This window comes from Neomonachus schauinslandi, chromosome 3 (assembly GCF_002201575.2).
Source record: "Neomonachus schauinslandi chromosome 3, ASM220157v2, whole genome shotgun sequence".
In the NCBI taxonomy this organism is placed as follows: Eukaryota; Metazoa; Chordata; class Mammalia; order Carnivora; family Phocidae; genus Neomonachus; species Neomonachus schauinslandi.
In genome coordinates, this window is record NC_058405.1 from 146,454,272 (window position 1) to 146,472,337 (window position 18,066).

The 18,066-nt window shown below is 37.5% G+C and overlaps 1 protein-coding gene across 1 annotated transcript in view; it reads left to right on the forward strand.

The window, feature by feature from the left end:
- FAM171B (family with sequence similarity 171 member B) overlaps positions 1 to 17,831 on the forward strand; it is a 60,276-nt gene extending 42,445 nt beyond the window's left edge. Inside the window, exons 3-8 of the mRNA XM_021703179.1 lie at positions 724 to 816; positions 3,876 to 4,034; positions 7,714 to 7,884; positions 11,366 to 11,482; positions 16,062 to 16,185; positions 16,446 to 17,831. Coding sequence (XP_021558854.1) covers positions 724 to 816; positions 3,876 to 4,034; positions 7,714 to 7,884; positions 11,366 to 11,482; positions 16,062 to 16,185; positions 16,446 to 17,790 — 2,009 coding nt within the window. The 3' untranslated portion in view covers positions 17,791 to 17,831. The remainder of the gene's footprint in view (positions 1 to 723; positions 817 to 3,875; positions 4,035 to 7,713; positions 7,885 to 11,365; positions 11,483 to 16,061; positions 16,186 to 16,445) is intronic.
- Positions 17,832 to 18,066: the final 235 nt, after the last annotated feature.

Sequence of the window (18,066 nt, forward strand, 5' to 3'; positions counted from 1 at the left end):
CACTTTTAGTAGGTTTATTTGATCTGTTCTTATAAAATGGTCTTTTGTTCCTGCTGCTTCTGACCTTGAAATAATGTAGTTATCTTTCAGGTCCTCTGCACTTGTCACACCAGTTACTGAAGGCGCCTACTCTTGCAGGCAGATCTGGCCTCCTCCTGCATTACTAACAATGGTTGCCTGTGGATCATTTGTTCATTATATGTTCAACTGTTTTCCTGCTCTGCCAACCCAGAGGCTGGCAAACCCTACTGTGTGATGAAGCGCACTGCGCCCTTATGCAGGAAGTTTAAAAAAAAAACAAGCAAGCAGTGGATGTAGTCTCTATCTCAGAGAACCTTGAATTGTGGAGCCAAGATTTTTAAAAAATCATTAGAAGGAAATAACAAGTAACCATTATATAGAGAAAATAGCAGAGGATTCTTCAGGATTATTCAAGCATTTAACCAGACCGTATATAACTGGGGTTAGGGAACATCAGTAGTCACTTTGGTACAAACTACTGGAAATAGGCTTAAGTAAAATAAAATTGTCCCCTGGCCTTTTTTTTCTCACTTTATTGTATCTTCTATTTCCCCCCTCCATCATACTTTACATTTATGTTTCCTTGTTTGCACAGTTTCCCCCGCCCTCGCCCCCACATTTTAGGGACTGCTGGAACAGACTATATTTACCTAGTTTCCCCCCACATTTAATAAAACATTTTAATTGTGCTATATTTCACAGTATACTCATCAGTTACACTTTCACTGTTCCCGCAAAGCCAAGCAAATATATGGCTCTTTGAAGACACTGTTTTAATTACTGGGAAATTAGCTGGTAAGTACAACTCTTCTCAGCTCGTAAGTAAAAACTTAAAGTGATTATTATCACTTGAATTATGTAACTGTACTTCACTAGTGAATCAATGTTGGTTATCCCTTGGAAAAAACCCTAAATTGATCAGGGAGGATTAGTACTGCTCTCAGTTGATCTGAACTGGTTCTTATTTCACTGTCAGACTACAGTATGGGGTTTTGTGGAGCAGGACTTGTCCTTTACCATTTTAGCACCACCACCACCTCCCACCCCTGCCCGAGTAGGTACATTTGACTTTTGGAAATGTTGCACAGAGATTCTCAGCTTCTTTTCAAAACACGTCTCTCACTGGGCTTTAGTGGTTAGTGAAATTGGGAGAACTTGAGGATTCTCTAACTTGCAGGCACCTTCATCCCTGCATCTAGCATTAAGCCTGCTGCCTGAGCAGGGAAAAGCCCGACACCAGGTAAGGTCTTTCCTCAGCAGATGGGATTTACCCCACTTGCATATACCAAAGGAAGCCTTATTTTAGGTCTGATTCAAGCTGTGGTCTCCAGTTTCACTTTACCAACCACGAGAAAGACCGTTTCAGGCTTACCTCTCCCCCCACCTCCGCCCTTCCATCTTCCTTAATAGTCCTTAGGGGGAAACCCCAGCATTTAATCACTCTTTTACTGCATATTGTATAAAACCTCTATAGAACCTCTATAGATGACAACAATTTGCCTTTTTTTTTTTTTTTTTTTTTTTGTATTGGGGAATTAATGTTTAGGACTGAGCATAATAGGAATGACTGGTAGAAGCAGAAACTCTTCAAAAGTAGAGTCCAGTAACAGTCATGGTAAAAGAAATTGTGAAAGTTCATTTTCAGAAGGTATCTTATTTATTTCTAAAGTATTAAAAAAGAAATATTATTTGGGAAAAAAATTAAACTCAGGCATGATTAATTTTGGAGTCATTTACTGATGAAAGTAGCAGAACTCGAATGCATTTAACTCTTAAACTCGAATGCATTTAACAGAATTGTGAGCTGCCGAGTTTGCTGGTGAATGGCCAAATGGGTGCACATGGCATTCTGCATAGACGGATGACAAATAAATTGGAACTACTGACGACAGAGAGAGGCTACATTTTATGCTGTTGGGACCTTAACAAAAACACTCCCTCTTCAGCATTGTGCATAGACGGATGACAAGTAAATTGGAACTACTGACGACAGAGAGAGGCTACATTTTATGCTGTTGGGACCTTAACAAAAACAGTCCCTCTTCAGCAATTTGTTTTGGTTTTGTTTTGGCACCTTCCTAGTCCTTACTGTCCTCTTCAAACCCCATTACAAATTGTAATTTCCTCCAGAATATGTGAAATGGATTAGTGCGAACGTGTCCGTGGGCCACTCTTTTGCATTTTACCAAGCAATAGTGAACAGTCATTTGTCTGGAAAATACTAGCTATGTCTTGGTGCGTCTCCATAACACGGAGCTCTCTTGAGGTCTCAGATCACTTCCTTTTACTGCCGTATTTCCCTATTGATAGGGCTAATGAGGAAGGGATGGATGTTTCTGCAGATGTTAAATCCTTCCTTAGAAAATGCCCATTCTCATTCTCAACTTCCATAAAACGCTTATATTTTTTTTTTCCAGGATTTGATCAAAAAAGTGTATGGTTTATGCAATGAAATGTTAGGCTTGTGTGTATTTGTGGGAAAGGGAGCAGGAGAAATTAGAAACTTCAGGAATGTACAAACCTTAGAGAAGCTCAGCCAGACATTTTACTTAGTGTACATGTTTTCGATTCTAAGAAATTTGGGGCTTCAACATAATTAAGGCACATATTTTAAGTTTTTAACTCTGTATTTGGAAATAACTTCAAATACAGAAATAATTTCAAAATACAGAAAAGTTGGAAGAATCAGAGACAGATAACTCCTGTATACCCTTTACTCAGATTCACCTATTAATAACATTTTATTCCATTTGCTTTACTATGTGTATTTGTGCTCTGGGTATGCTTTTTTTTTTTTTTTTTCTGAACCATTTGAAAGTAAGTTACACATATGGCCTTTTACCTCTAAATACTTAAGCATGCAATTCCTAAGAATTAGGGATATTAAGTGGCCATGGCACAGTTCAGCAAAATTATTTTGATAGGATAACTTACCATCCAAATTCCCGTTTTGTCCACTGACACATTTTTTTTTTCCCGACTCCATTTTAGGGTCAGGTATTGCATTCAGTTTTCATGTCTCAGTTAGCTTCCATTAATCTGAAATTCAAGACACATTTTAAAAGAGTAATGTGTAGATAGTATGGGTAAAGTGATCAGATGGAAGGTATAAGATTATTTAAACAATTAATGATTAAATTTAACAATTTAACCAAACAAGAATAATGTAAGTATGTTGTTTTTATTTATATCCCTTATTTTCCAGGTATTATTTTTCTAGCTTCATATGTAAACTACATACTGATTTTGATAATTATATTACATTTTATTTATCATGTAACTATTTAGAAACTGGAACTTTTAAAATTCTAATAATTTAACTGATTGCTTCTGTCTTTATCAGTGGCCTTTAAAGTCAAAGCAATAGTTGATGTTTTGATAAGTTTTAGTGATTTAAGAGTTGACTCTTAGATTGTTAAAAATACATTAATTACAGAAGTATCAATATTGTGAGTTCTCACTCCCTAAGTTATATTAAAGAATAGTCAATTCAAAGTTATTAACATGAGATAACATTTATAAATGGAATGACACGTGGATTGGTTCCAGCCCATTCTGGAATGCACCATTAACTCTACTCCTGTTACAGAAATGAAACCCCAAGTGAACCATATGGACTAAAATGGTATGTGGGTCCCTGGAGTGAAACCCATAAAAGGGTGAAGAAATTCTGGACAGAAGAATCAAGCAGTTTCTAGGGTAAAGGGCCTTGTGTGATCTAAAGAAAGGAAGATTTCTTACTTATTTCAGTTTTGAATTTAAAATAGTAATTATGAGATGTTAAAGTGTCCTAAGCAATGATGCTCTGCTTGATATGCATTTGTCTATTTGTTAATGAGGTTTCCCTTTTCCAGATGCCAAATCTCAACCAAGTGTTCAGTTTTCAAAAGCCTTAATTAAACTACCCGACAACCATCACATTAGCAATGTAACAGGCTATCTTACAGTTCTACAACAGTTTTTGAAAGTGGACAATTTCCTGTATACAACTGGAATTACTCTCAATAAATCAGGTATTATCTACTTTTTACATAATCATAGTTAATAGAAATAGTACATAAAGCTAGTTATTAAAATGTTTATAGGAAATTCCCTTTTATCCAATGAAAAAGGTTATACCAGAATCTTCTGCATACTTTATATTAAGTTAATGGAAAATTTAAGTTGCAGGATATTTCTATCCAAAGGAGGTAAACAACGTATAGGAAATAGTAATATGTTGTATAACTTTGCAAGTTAAAAAATATATTTAAAAATGAAAATTTGATTTATACATATTTTTATAATTTGACCTTCTAGTCAATCTTATCCAATTAATTATAATTGTTACACAAAAAAGTTTATAGATTAGAGTAAGCAATTGGAAGTGTTTCTTAAATATATTTGATATTCCCTATGAGTAAAATTATAAATATTTTAAAAATATATACTGTTGACCCTTGAACACTGCAGGGGTTGTCCCCCCCCACTGTTAAAACTTGTATAACTTTTGATTCTCCAAAAACTTAACTACTAATAGCCTTCTGTTGACCAGAAGCCCTACCAGTAACAGTCTATTAAAACATATTTTGTATATGTGTTATATACTATATTCTTACAATAAGCTAGAGAAAGGAACATGTTAAAATCATAAGAGAAAATACATTTATAGTACTGTATTTATTAAAAAGAGTCCACATAAGTGGGCCTGCTCGTTCAAATCCATGTTGTTCAGGGGTCAACTGTATCCCAGATTCAGCAGCGTCTATGTACCTATGGCTGTCATGACCTAAAAGGTAAGAGGATGATGGGATTTTACATTTTATTTAATGCACCCATGAATAAACCCCATAAAAATCTCTTTCCTCTGTACGTCCACATTTGTGCCACCAGTTCTGCCACTTGTTGCAACATATAACTGACTCTCCACTGTTTTTAAAAATCACCTCAGACAATCTGTAATTTTGATGACTTCAGTTGTGTCATATTCTGGTCCATTTCATTTGTGGAACAACCGGAAATTAGAGTAATAAACATGTAGATGTTTTGGTTTTGTTTTCTTTCTTACCTGCTGTAGCGATGCTCCAGCAAGATGACCCTCACTGTTCTGTTACAGGCCTGTGCTTCCTACTGCACACACCTGCCTCAGGACATTCCGGAGTCCAGCAAGCAGGGCTGGCCCTCACACAGGCAAGCTCTCGACAACAGACAAGAGTACAAAGAGAGTACATATCTGTTCCTTAATATATCCTCTTTTGGCTTCCTTCCTTCTTCTCTGTACTCTTCCACTCCCTCAGTGATGGGTACTTCCTTCCAAATTGTTCTCTCAGGGGTCGGTTCTTGAAGAAGCCAATCTAAGACACCTGCCAAGATTTCTCAGATGCGCACATTGACAAGAATGATACCAGTATACTGTATCATAGAGGAAGCTCGTGTTGCTTTTTTGGAGAGTTTTTATGACGAGACTCATTAGGTTCAGTGAGAAGGGGACATAATATACTCTCCCTTCCAGCATTCCTCTACCACCTGCTTTTGAGATTATTCATTTAATATTTCATTATCTTGAGAATGCTGCTAACATTTTAAAAGTTCCAGAGCAGTGCTGTCAAATGGGACTGTCCTGCTCTGTCCAGTGTGGTAGCTACTGGCCACATGTGCCCGCTGAGCTCCTGAAGTATGACTAGTGCACTGAGGAACTAAAGCACTAATGCCCTTTGAATTTAAGTTGCCACATGTTGCTGGTGGCTTAGTTCTAGAGCTCTGTGAGTACGAAAGTGTTTTTTCAAGTTGCTTCCTTTTCATTGTCTTTAATCCTTTTCCCTCTACCATTCTCTTCTTTGAGTTGGCCTTATCCCAAGTGGTGGTGGTGGGGTTGGTTGATCTCATCAGCTTCAGCTGCATTTAGTATGTGAAGCCACTGACTGCAAAGAACTGGGGGGTGGGGGTGGAGTTAAAAGCAGTCACCTAGAAAGCCAGCAGGCTTTACCAAATAGTTCGATACAAGAAATTACAATTACTAACAGATACTTGATAATTTCTTTGGGCTTACCTTGGACTTTTACTGGTGTCACTAGTCTATAAAATATGTATGGCATTATTTTGCTCATCTTATGATTAGTGTTTCAGGAAGCTTACAAAGATGTTTAATTGAAGTTTTTCATTAAGTCAATAGTTGCTCTGTCTGATAACTGAAGATATACACCACGTATAGTAGAAGTGATCATGAGAATTCCTTTCCACGGACTCAAAGGCCTTCTGCTATTTCTACCTCTCTGCCCTTCAGCCTTCTTTCATCCTTGCACATACCAAGATCACTTCTGATTTGGGGGCTTTTCACTTTCTGAGGTCTTTGCATGGATGGCCCCTTAATCATTTGGCCACAGCTCACACATCCCCTCCTCAGAGAGGCAGCTTTTATGACCCTGCAATTACATTGCCTTTCCAGAATTTCCTCAAAGCCCTGGTAAGGTACCTTCTACCACACACTGACATTTGAGTGGGGGGGAAAACTGACAATGGGCAAAGAAATGGAAAAAAGCATTTTTGATAATATGAGGATTGTGAAAAAAATATTGCAAGCCAGTGTAAGACATCATGTACCCACTGCATCTCTGGAACCAAGATGAGTATGTGGTGCCAGTAGGGACTCGTTATAAATATTTGCTGAATCAATGAACAAAACTCTAGCTTTTAAGCTGAAGATTCAAGTTTATCCATGAAGAGCAAATAATATGTAATAAATATACCTTAGTCAACTCTTTCTAATGTATTAGTAAATTTAACTGGGAAATCTAAAATTACCAAATTATTTATAGAAAATTTATATTAAATTGTAACATCTTTAACCATATTACTTTATTCATTATAAATATTCTGGTTATATTATTACTTTGGCATTGCTAATATTTAAAAACAAAACAAATGCATTTTCTACTCTTTTCCTGTCAGTGATAGAGAAATATAGGTAGATCCTGATATTTAAGAAGGCGTGTTATAAATTATATGTATAATCATACTTTAAAGCCTTAGGCAAAACACTATAACCAATTCTATTAATCTCACTTTCCCTACTTTTCAAGCTTTGAAATCTAGTATTTTAATACTTATATTTAGCCTAAGTTTATATTCTTTCAATTATGCTATTAATCAAATGTACATCAAAGCTTATTACCTTTATCAGCTAACAATATTGCTGATTTTGTTTCATGTTTGTCAAACCTATCAAATTTGCATTTTGAGTCAGAACGTTTTTGACACAAGGTAACTTTAAGGAGTATAACTGAGTCTGTTGGTCCTCGTACTTGAAACAGGTGCTCTTGGAAGCAGGAGAGACCAAGTTTTAGACCCATATCTGTATTGATGATGTGATATGGTAGAACCTTTATTTGGGTAGGATACTAGTGAGATGTATTTTTGTTGTTGTTTTGTAGGTTTTTAAAACACTGAATTAGATTCCAGTGACCTTAAATCACATGACTCCGAAAGAATTAGATCTCTAGGCTCATATTGATTTGTCAAGTTATATAGGTATCACCTGTATTTATGATATATTTTAAAATTCTTTAATGAGGATCCAGTATCTATTTGATATTAAAATGGATAACCCTAGGTGGATAAAGGACTTAAATATTTTAGGCCCATATTACTTTTATTAGTATGTAACGACAACCTGTATTTTGCATATGATTTTTAATAAACTGTCTTCCTTTTTAGGTTTTGAAAGTCTTGAATTGACTCCTCTTGCTGCAATATGTGTGAAAATATATTCTGGAGGAAAAGAATTAAAGGTGGATGGCTCTATTCAAGTTTCTCTCCCCCTTTTACATACAAATGATATAAGTGCAGGGGATCACATACCTGCCTGGACATTTGATATGAACATAGGTATGTGAACTAGGTGAAAATATTTTGGATATTGCCCTTTTTGAATGTTTGAATGTTTGCTCTTAGAAATATGTTTCTATATTACTATTAAAATTTTTTCAGCTTTATTGATGTATATTGGCACTAGATGTTACTCTTTTAAGCACTTTAAAATGACTAAAATTGGCCCACTTTGATTAGTATAATACAACTATGGGGAAAATGATGTCAATATACTACATTAAAAAAATGGCATTATTTACTCACATTCCCATGCCTTTTTTTTTTAAAGCTCTATGCCCAACATGAGGCTTAAACTCACAATCCCAAGATCAAGAGTCGTGTGCTTGGCCCCCTGAGTGACTCAGTTAAGCGTCGAGTCCCCACATGGAGCTCCCTGCTGGGCAGGGAGTCTTCTTCTCCCTCTGCCCCCCGCCCCGCTCATGTTCGCTCTCCCCGCTCCAGAAAAAAGAGTCGTGTGCTCTACTGACTGAGCCTCCCCCAAGATCTTGAATAGAAAAGTAGAAATACATTTTAAAAAATTATTTCTACTCTTACAGGCTTTTGTTTTGATAGACAATATGAAATTGTATCTAAAAGGTTGGTTAAGGCAATTGAGAAATGTATGTTAATTTCATGAAAATAAGTAACATTGTATTATTAAGATACAGAGTGATTATTTAAAAAAAAAAAATCCCAAAACAAGAAACTCAGATACCAATTTTGGTCCCTGAGTTTAGCCTCCTAAATAGACGCACGTTTTCCTCCTCTGCTTCCTTTGGTTTTGTTCTTGTGTTTCTGTATAAATAAGATGGGAGTCTTTAAGTTGCCAAAACAAAACAAAAAAAGGGATATGATCCATAATTGTTTTGGATGAGTCAGGATACAGAGCCTAGACAGTTTCACAGGACTTGATTCTCTCATCTGTTCCCTCTGTGCTAATACCTTTCTGGGATAGGATTTACCTTCAGAGTGGCAAGAAGGGTGTAGGTGCTCAGACTTTATACCTAGCCAGGTTAAAGTCTAATGGAAAGAAAGATTCTTTCCCTAGTAGCAATTGCACAAGCTCTTGGATTAATTGCAATTATAGAATGGAGTTTTTGTGCCCATCTCAGAACCAATGTTTGTGATTTACAAACAGAATGTACAGATTTATTTTTTTTATTTTATTTTTTTAAGGCTTAAGGTTCTGTGTTGGAGCCCCAAACTAATCATGTGGATTGAAAACAGGGAGCCATCAACCTTCAAAGAGATGGAATGAGACTTCACTGTAATTAGAAGGGTAGTTAGGGAAAAAAAAAAATCCAAACAAATGTTTACCATAAAAAGTAAATAAATAGTATATACATGCTTTTAAGAAAGAATGGAAACTATATAAGTAAAAAAGATAGTTGTAAGGGAAAAAAGTCTCTTCTCAGTGTGATTCTACACTCAGTACTTCACTTCATGTCACCAAATACAGAGGGGAGAGGGGGATTGTTTTTCTCACACCAAGCAGTTCTCCACCAGCGGGGTGTCCTAAAATTCTATTCAATTTAGACACTGTCTACCTGGAATTAGCATCAGATCCCACAGGTTAAGGACTCAGTCCCACAAGACTGCCCCCTAGCCCCCACCTCAGAGGCCAAGTGCAAGTCCAGTTTGTCATCTGTGCTACTGACCAACTAGCTACAAATTGGAGGTTCCCATGACCGATATTTGCTAGAACAGCTCACAGGAAAACAGTTTACTTACTAGATTATCAGTTTATTATGAAAGGATATCCTCTCCTCTGGGTGCATCACCCTCCCACCACCTCCATGTGTTTGCCAACTCTGCCTTCTGAACCCTGTAGTTCAGGGGTTTTTATGGAGACTTCATTATGTAGGCCTGATTCATTGCCATTGACCATTGGTGACTGACCTTAATCTTCAGCCCATCTGCCCTCTCCAGAGGGGTGTGTAGGGTGGAGCTGAAAGTTCCAACCCTGTAATCACATGGTGGGTTTTACCTGGCAACCAGCACCCCCTGGGACTTTCCAAAAATCACCTTGTTAACATAAAATCAGGTGTGGTTGAAAGTGGCTTGTTATGAACAACAAGAAGCACTCTTTTCACCTTTTATCACATAGGAAACTCCAAAGATTTTAGAAGCTCTGTGCCAGGACTGGGGACCAAGACCAAATATAGTATGTTGTAATCACTGGAGTAAAAGCTCTAAGCCCTGGAGTCTAGTCCATTTACCAGCAGTGGGATTTTAAACCACTTATTTGGGCCTGAATTTCCTAATTTGTTGAATAAAAGAGTTGTTTTAAAACATTTCAAAGAATAGCTGTGTTGAGTTCTGATTGTTCATCCTGACAAAGGCCCTTGTCTCTAACATACCTTCCAGTAACAAAATATTTGAATTCATATATCAGATATGTAATGCTTAATGTGACTATTTAAAAGCAGTAAGCTGATCCATTTCCATCAAGTTTGTCTACCTTATTAAAAACACTGTTTTACATGTTGTAGATGTATCATTACAGTGAATTAACAAACCAAGTACAAATATACACTGAATTTATAAAAAAGCGTTGTTATGCTGAACTCTATAAAAGAACTGGGTTTTACTGAATTCTTTGTCTATGGATGGCATTTTATTAGATCAGATAGCATTTCATTTTACTTTTTTTTTTTAAAGTAGGCTCCACACTGGCCCAGTACAGGGCTTGAACTCATGAGCCTGAGATCAAGACCTGAACTGAGATCAAGAGTAGGATGCTTAACTGAGTCACCCAGGCACCCCAGAGCAGATAGCATTTTAAAAAATATTCTTAAATATTTGGTTCTAAAAGAGCCATGCCAGTAGTAATAGACCCAAACAGTATTTAATAAAAAAATTAATGAGGCCATAAAATATACATTATAAGTGTTTAATCAGAATCCCAGAACAGGGGACAAATAACCGCCTATTGATAAATTTGGATTTCACTATTCACATCCTTAAGACATACCTCGATATGCACATTTAAACATAGAGAGTCATGATTTCCCTAAATATGTATACTTTCTTATTTATAATGACTTTATTTTCTTTAGTCATAACAAGCATTCAAATCATTCTATTGTATGCATTATTATAATATGACTATAAATATATTTTAAAGACTTTATTTCTTTATTTATTTAGAGAGAGAACACATGTGAATGAGGGGAGAGGTAGAAGGAGAGGGAGAGAGAGAATCCCAAGTAGACTCCACGCCAAGTGCAGAGCCCAACATGGGGCTCAATCTCACGACCCTGAGATCATATCCTGAGCCAAAACCAAGAGTCAGACGCTCAACCGACTGAGTTACCCAGGCACCCCAATATGCACTATATTATGATATAATATATATTATCCCAGGATAACATATTGCCAGAGTTTTCATAATCTTTGAAAGAGTCCTGCAAAGTATTCTATACATGACTATCAGCAAACTCCTATCAGCATTAAAGACGTATAAACTAACTGGTATTTTTTACTTGCCTTTTTATAGGTGCTTGGGTAAATCATGGCCGGGGAACAGTCAAGGCATATAATAATCACTTAATTTGGACATATGATGCACCACATTTGGGCTACTGGATAGCAGCTCCATTTCCAGGAACTAGAGGTATTGTAAAAATGAAACAAAAGTAATTTGAAAAAAAAATCCAAATAGGCAAACTGGAATTGATACTGCTAGGTCTTGATTTTATTGTAAACATTGCCACTTACCGACTATATAATGTCGGTTATCAGTTAGAGCCTTGGGTTGTGAGCCACAGGAACAGCTCTTGGATAATTACATAAAAATTACATAAAATCAGGATATAGGGAGTTCACTGGATGCCAGGAAAGGCTAAAGAACTAGATTCCAAAAGCCAGGAATCTTAGGGACCCCAGTTAGCAGGACTGTGTGACTTTGCAAGATTGCTGTTGCATATAGGGCTGACTCTGACCCTTTGCAGTCTTTTCCTCACACTGTTCCTGCATTCTAGGGATGAAGAATTTGGTTGGCCCAGACTTGGGTCATGAGCACACTCCTGGGGTTAAGGGCTGTTGAAAAATAGTGTCCCCATACTGTTTCCAAGATAAGACATGCGATACCCCGAATGAAGGTTTGGCCTGACATAGGAATTGGAGGTGGACAAAAGCTAAGACTTATCCACTAGAAACTGTCTGTTCATATTCTAGGACAAATGAGTATTTTACTTTTCCTAGATTTAACATGCTATCAGATTATCTGTATGATTTGTAGTAAGGAAATCACACATGCATCTTGAGTCTTGTAAATCTCTCAAAATACTCAAACATTGCATGTTTTGTCCATTAAATCTTCTTAAAGTCTTCTAACCTGTGGTCGTGTAGACTGGTTGCACCACTGGCCTGCTCCGACTTTATGGGCCTTCTGGGTGCTCACTGGGATCAGCTGAGTTGCTTCTTGGCTTTCGCTGTTGCCAGCTTTGCTAAGTCAGCTTTCCAGCCTTCAGTGCCTTCTTCCTGTTTTATCTTGTTCTCCTTTTCTCTGTTAACCTGTGGGCTGGTTGATTTAGAAAAACAAAACAAAGCAAAACTTTCAGTGTCATTTTAGTGAAGTTTTGGGGGGAGTGTGAAGGTTGAATGTGTAGGTCATTCCTACATCTTTAATCATGTGTCAGAGAATTCTTTTGGTTTATTGAGGGTCTGGGCTCCCAGTTGAGGTGCTAGTCGGGAACAGTCCCATGCATACCCCGATCCAGGATGTGGGTGACATTTTACATACATATACATACATTTCTCTACAGCATTCAATCACCTAACTTTGTTATGGCTGTCTATTAATAATTTGAAGGCTCTGTTCTTTCTGAAAATGTCTTTTTTAGTAGTTTCATTTTTTTCATTTTATATTGACAACCTTTGAATTTTAAACCATGCAAGGTAACAAGACCTTTTTTTTTCCCCCAATGAAACCCAAATTTAGGATTCCAATAGAAGAAATATGAGCCATTAACCATTATGATCAAGGGGGATGTTCTCCCTGTTTTTGTTTGAACTTAGTGCTTATGAGATTATTTATTCAGAAACCAGAGGGTGGTTACTTTTGTTCTTCGTGATGCAAAATATCCTGCAGTCTTGCCAGCTGTCTGGCCTTATTTAATTCTAGATTTGCAACTATAATGAAATATTGATGAAAAAGAACAATTAATATTTAATACCTCAACTCAACTAAATGCAAGTTATTTCATTTCTAATAAACATAACCTAAAGAACACTTGAGTTTTATAGAGAAATGTACTTTACGAAAAATATACCTGAAATCAATTTATATAAGATGACTATGAATTATAAAAGTCAAATAATTTTCTAGAGTAGGTGGAAATTTTGTTTTAGCTTGTATGTCAGAAAAGATTTTGTATGAATCAGAGTACTAAAATAGAAGTGTGGGATTCCCATTTAGTTTGAATTGGATAGCTTCTACTGATGCTTTTGAAAAATCCACCCACAAGTATATCACAGTCAAAGGAACACTATACTAGAAATACAGATAGCTTGATTATAGCTCTGGCTTTGCCAGTAAATATCTGGCTGACCTTGAAATAGGTACTTACCCATTTTAGTATTAGTTTTCTTATTTCTAAATTGTAGGAGTTGGATATGATGATCCCTAATGTCCCCACCCCCCCAAAGTGTAGATTTTGAGTAAAATCACATTTTGTAAAATCAAAGTTGGTCCTCTGATGGACTAGTGTCTGGTGTGCTGGAGCTACTTTACTTAAAATTTGGTTAATAACATACTAAATCTGTTTTTTAAATAAGTCTTAAATAGAATTCTAGAATTCCTCGGAAAATAAGTACAAGAAATTAAAATCAAGTTGTTTTTCATAGATTTCTATAGTAGAGTTTAAAAATCAAGTACTTAGGACTGTTTTTAAATATGCATTTTCAAATATATTTAAGTGAAAATATCCTTTTCTGCCTTTGTCTTTTTAGACACACACACACACACACACACACACACACACACGCATACTTTTTGCTGTTGTCCTACATATAAAATTTTGGGGAAACCCAACAGTATCAGCCTCTTATTTCCAAAAGTGGTTCTATTGTACAGTGGTTCTATTGCAGAAACATATATTCATATATCCTTAGAAGTTGAATTTCATCCAGTTATTATCAAACTTTACTCCATTGCAGCTCTGGATCCTGAATAAGGATCTGCAGATAGAATTGTTACTCTTATTTCTTTTCTGTTTGAAGAAATTTCATATTGTGCAATGCTATACTTGGTTGTCTATTATTACCTACCATATATATAGGAAAGTGTGGCCAATACTGGAGTGCCTATTCTTTCATGACCTTGAAGTTTCATTCAACAACAATGGTGTCATACAGGTAACACTTTGACTGCTTCTCATGTGCTAAGCACTAAGTGTTTTAGTAAGTATTAACTTTTAATCCTTGTAACAACCCACATAGGTGAGATCTGACAGATATGAACTGAGACACAAAGTAAGGAAACTTGCCCAAGAAATAAATGAGAATGTTATGGAGTAAACAGTGATGTTGAGGTTTGAGTACAAGTCTAGAGGCCTCTGCACTTACATGAGTTCCCAGGAACTTTTTCTAAAGGAGCAAAAGGGTCCTGTGGGGATGGGGAAGGGAGGTGTCTGAAGGTTAAGGTAGCAACAGATACCGTCTTCCCTATTGTAAATACTATTTTTATACTTCATCCTCACCATATCAGGCTTTATACGTGGAATCTCCTGAATGGAGGGGGTGGGGGTTTTCTGTTCCTCCCCAGAATGGGTGAGGGTGGAAGAAATGTATATATTTATTTATTTTTTTAAAGATTTTATTTATTTATTTGAGAGAGAGAGAATGAGAGAGAGCACATGGGGGGGGGGGAGGGTCAGAGGGAGAAGCAGACTCCCCGCCGAGCAGGGAGCCCGATGTGGGACTCGATCCCGGGACTCCAGGATCATGACCCGAGCCGAAGGCAGTCGCTCAACCGACTGAGCCACCCAGGCGCCCGAGAATTAAATTTTAATAGCAAGTTTTTCTTAAAAGAGAAATAGACCAGGATTCTAATTGAGGCACACTGGCTCCAAAGTTTGTATGCATAACCACAGTACTGATTCTCCGAAACCTTTACTACTATCATTATTATTTATTTTTATCAAATTAGATGACGTGAAAGTTAAAGGATCCAAAGACCTTGTGATCCTCAGTCTTTTATTCTGGACATTCTCATGGTAGAGCTTGCCAGAAAACCAGTTGTCTCATTACTCTTATCACCTTATCATCCTGAATACATATGAGACTCTAGTTGATAATGATCAGTAGACTCGTTATATACATTTGTGAACCACGTGCAGTCTTAGTGATATTAAAACAGGTTACCTCAACATTGGTTGCATTTATTTTCATGCAGAATCTTCATAGCCTACAACTGATCATCCCAGTGCATTAATCCACTTTTATTGCACTTAAGCGGATTCCAACAGCAGTGTATCTGTGTGTTCTCATACAGGAAGATAATGGGTCATTTGTACCTCTGCATGGCATCTTCTTAATCTAGAGGCCGGGCTGAAAGAGTTGCAACTTGGAATCCTTCAAGTCCTCCAATTTTCCTTTCTAGAAAACCTTTCATACCTACTTAGCTTGGCAAATTCTTTTTTGAATTTATCTTTAAAATTTCTTTTAAAATTGATTATAGCTAATAAGTCAACCCTCACTACCAACATTTCTATCCCCAAACCTCTGGGCACAGAAATATTTTCTCCTAGTTTATTCCACCAAATATTTTGCTACCATACAACATGGGTCAGTTTTACCGCCTGCTGAAGCAAGCTTCCTCACTGTCGGGCCTGGAAGCCACTGTCATGACTGTTGGGCTTGGCTTGGTTCAGTTCAACATTTGTTCTCATTCCAGAACATAGGCTGAAGGAATGGCAGTACTGTGGGATACACTGTTCGTATATTAGAGGGTCTTAGCAAGAGGGCAGGGCCATATCATGCAGCCTCATTTAAGGGGCTCACATTTCATTGAGCAGAACAAGTCAACTGATGAAGCCCAAAGTGTGGGGAACATATGCTCCACCCACTGGGAAGCCTGCTGTTGAGACCGGAGCAACCAAATACAACCGTGTACGCATACTTAATCTGCCTTCCCCAGAATAGGACGTGGTTGAAAATTTGATCTAAAATAATATATTTTCTGTATATAGGTTCAGGTAGAAATGGAGACTCCAGGGACATAACTGCCTACCACACGGTGTTCCTCACTGCCATATTAGGAGGCACAGTAGTCATTGTCATTGGATTTTTTGCTGTGCTTCTTTGTTATTGCAGGTAAGAGAAATATTAATATGTACAAACACACAAAACTATCATTATAGTATCACGTCAGTGTGTTATGGGTATTACGAAGTTTATTTATAAAAATAAGTAGTTTGATTTTTACAATATGTAGATTAAAATAGAAGTGGATATACTCTAACAGTAGCATTGCATATATAATACACATGTTATGGGATAGTTTTGTTTGTTTTTTTTAATGACTCTTCTGGATCATAAGTTTTAAACACTTTGTGCCATCTCTTCTACTCTAGGGATAAGTGTGGTACTCCACAGAAAAGAGAAAGAAATATCACTAAACTCGAAGTCCTCAAGAGAGACCAGACAACTTCAACCACACACATAAATCATATCAGTTCAGTCAAAGTTGCATTAAAAGCTGAGGACAAGTCACAGTTATTTAATGCCAAAAACTCCTCATATAGCCCTCAGAAAAAGGAGCCATCAAAGGCAGAAGCAGAAGAAAGAGTTTCCATGGTAAAAACTCGGGACAATTTTAAAATCTACAATGAAGATGTTCCATTTCTATCAGCCAATCAAAACAATTACTCAAGAAACCCAACACAGTCTTTGGAGCCCACTGCAGGGTCTAAACAACCTAAACATATTAACAACAATCTATCTTCATCTCTAGGTGATGCACAAGAGGAAAAGAGATACCTCACAGGTAATGAGGAGGTGTATGGACATTCCCACATTCCTGAACAGCTTATGCATCTCTACAGCCAACCCATTGCCATTCTTCAAACGTCTGACCTTTTCTCCACTCCAGAACAGGTACATACTGCTAAGTCAGCTACTCTGCCAAGAAAGGGACAGTTAGTCTATGGCCAATTGATGGAACCAGTAAGCAGAGAGAACTTTACACAGACATTGCCCAAAATGCCAGTGCATTCTCACGCACAGCCCCCAGCTGCCAGGGAAGAGAACATCCCACTCGAAGGGCAACAGAGCTTGCCATCGCAAACTTCAGATTGGAGCCGGTATTCAAACAGCTTACTAGAATCGGTTTCTGTGCCTGGAACACTAAATGAAGCTGTCGTAATGACTCCCTTCTCATCAGAGCTTCAAGGAATTTCAGAACAGACCCTCCTGGAGCTGTCCAAAGGAAAGCCTTCCCCCCACCCCAGAGCATGGTTTGTGTCTCTTGATGGAAAACCAGTCGCACAAGTGAGACATTCCTTTATAGACCTGAAAAAGGGCAAGAGAGCCCAGAGCAATGACACGAGTTTGGACTCTGGGGTGGACATGAATGAGCACCACTCAAGTAGAAAACTCGAGAGGGAGAAAACTTTCATCAAAAGCATGCATCCGCCTAAGATCCTTTACTTAGAAGATTTAGACCTGAGCAGTAGCGAGAGTGGGACTACTGTTTGCTCCCCTGAGGACCCGGCTTTAAGGCACATCCTAGATGGAGGGAGTGGGGCTATCATGGAACACCCTGGGGAAGAGTCTCCAGGAAGAAAAAGCACTGCTGAAGATTTTGAAGCCAATATATCCCCCACGAAAAAGAGGGGCAGACCACCACTAGCCAAAAAGGATAGCAAGACTAATATCTGGAAGAAGCGCGAGGAACGCCCACTGCTTCCCATAAATTAACGCCGAGGGTGGTTGTGTCTCCGCTGTCTCGTGTTGTTTATTCTTGCTTCTTGTAAATTGCTGTATGAACTTTTTAAGAAGTTGAGACTGAGCAAGCTCATGGTCCCTGGACATGTCTCAAGCAGAGTAAATAGTAAAATGGCAATTCACTACTGAAAGAGAAAGATACCAAGAAATGCTTTTTCTGGCCTATTCTTTTCATTTATTTTTGGGTGATGAATTTGAAGTATCCAAGAGCTCAAAATGTAAAATAGTTTCAGGATGTTTGTTAGTTAT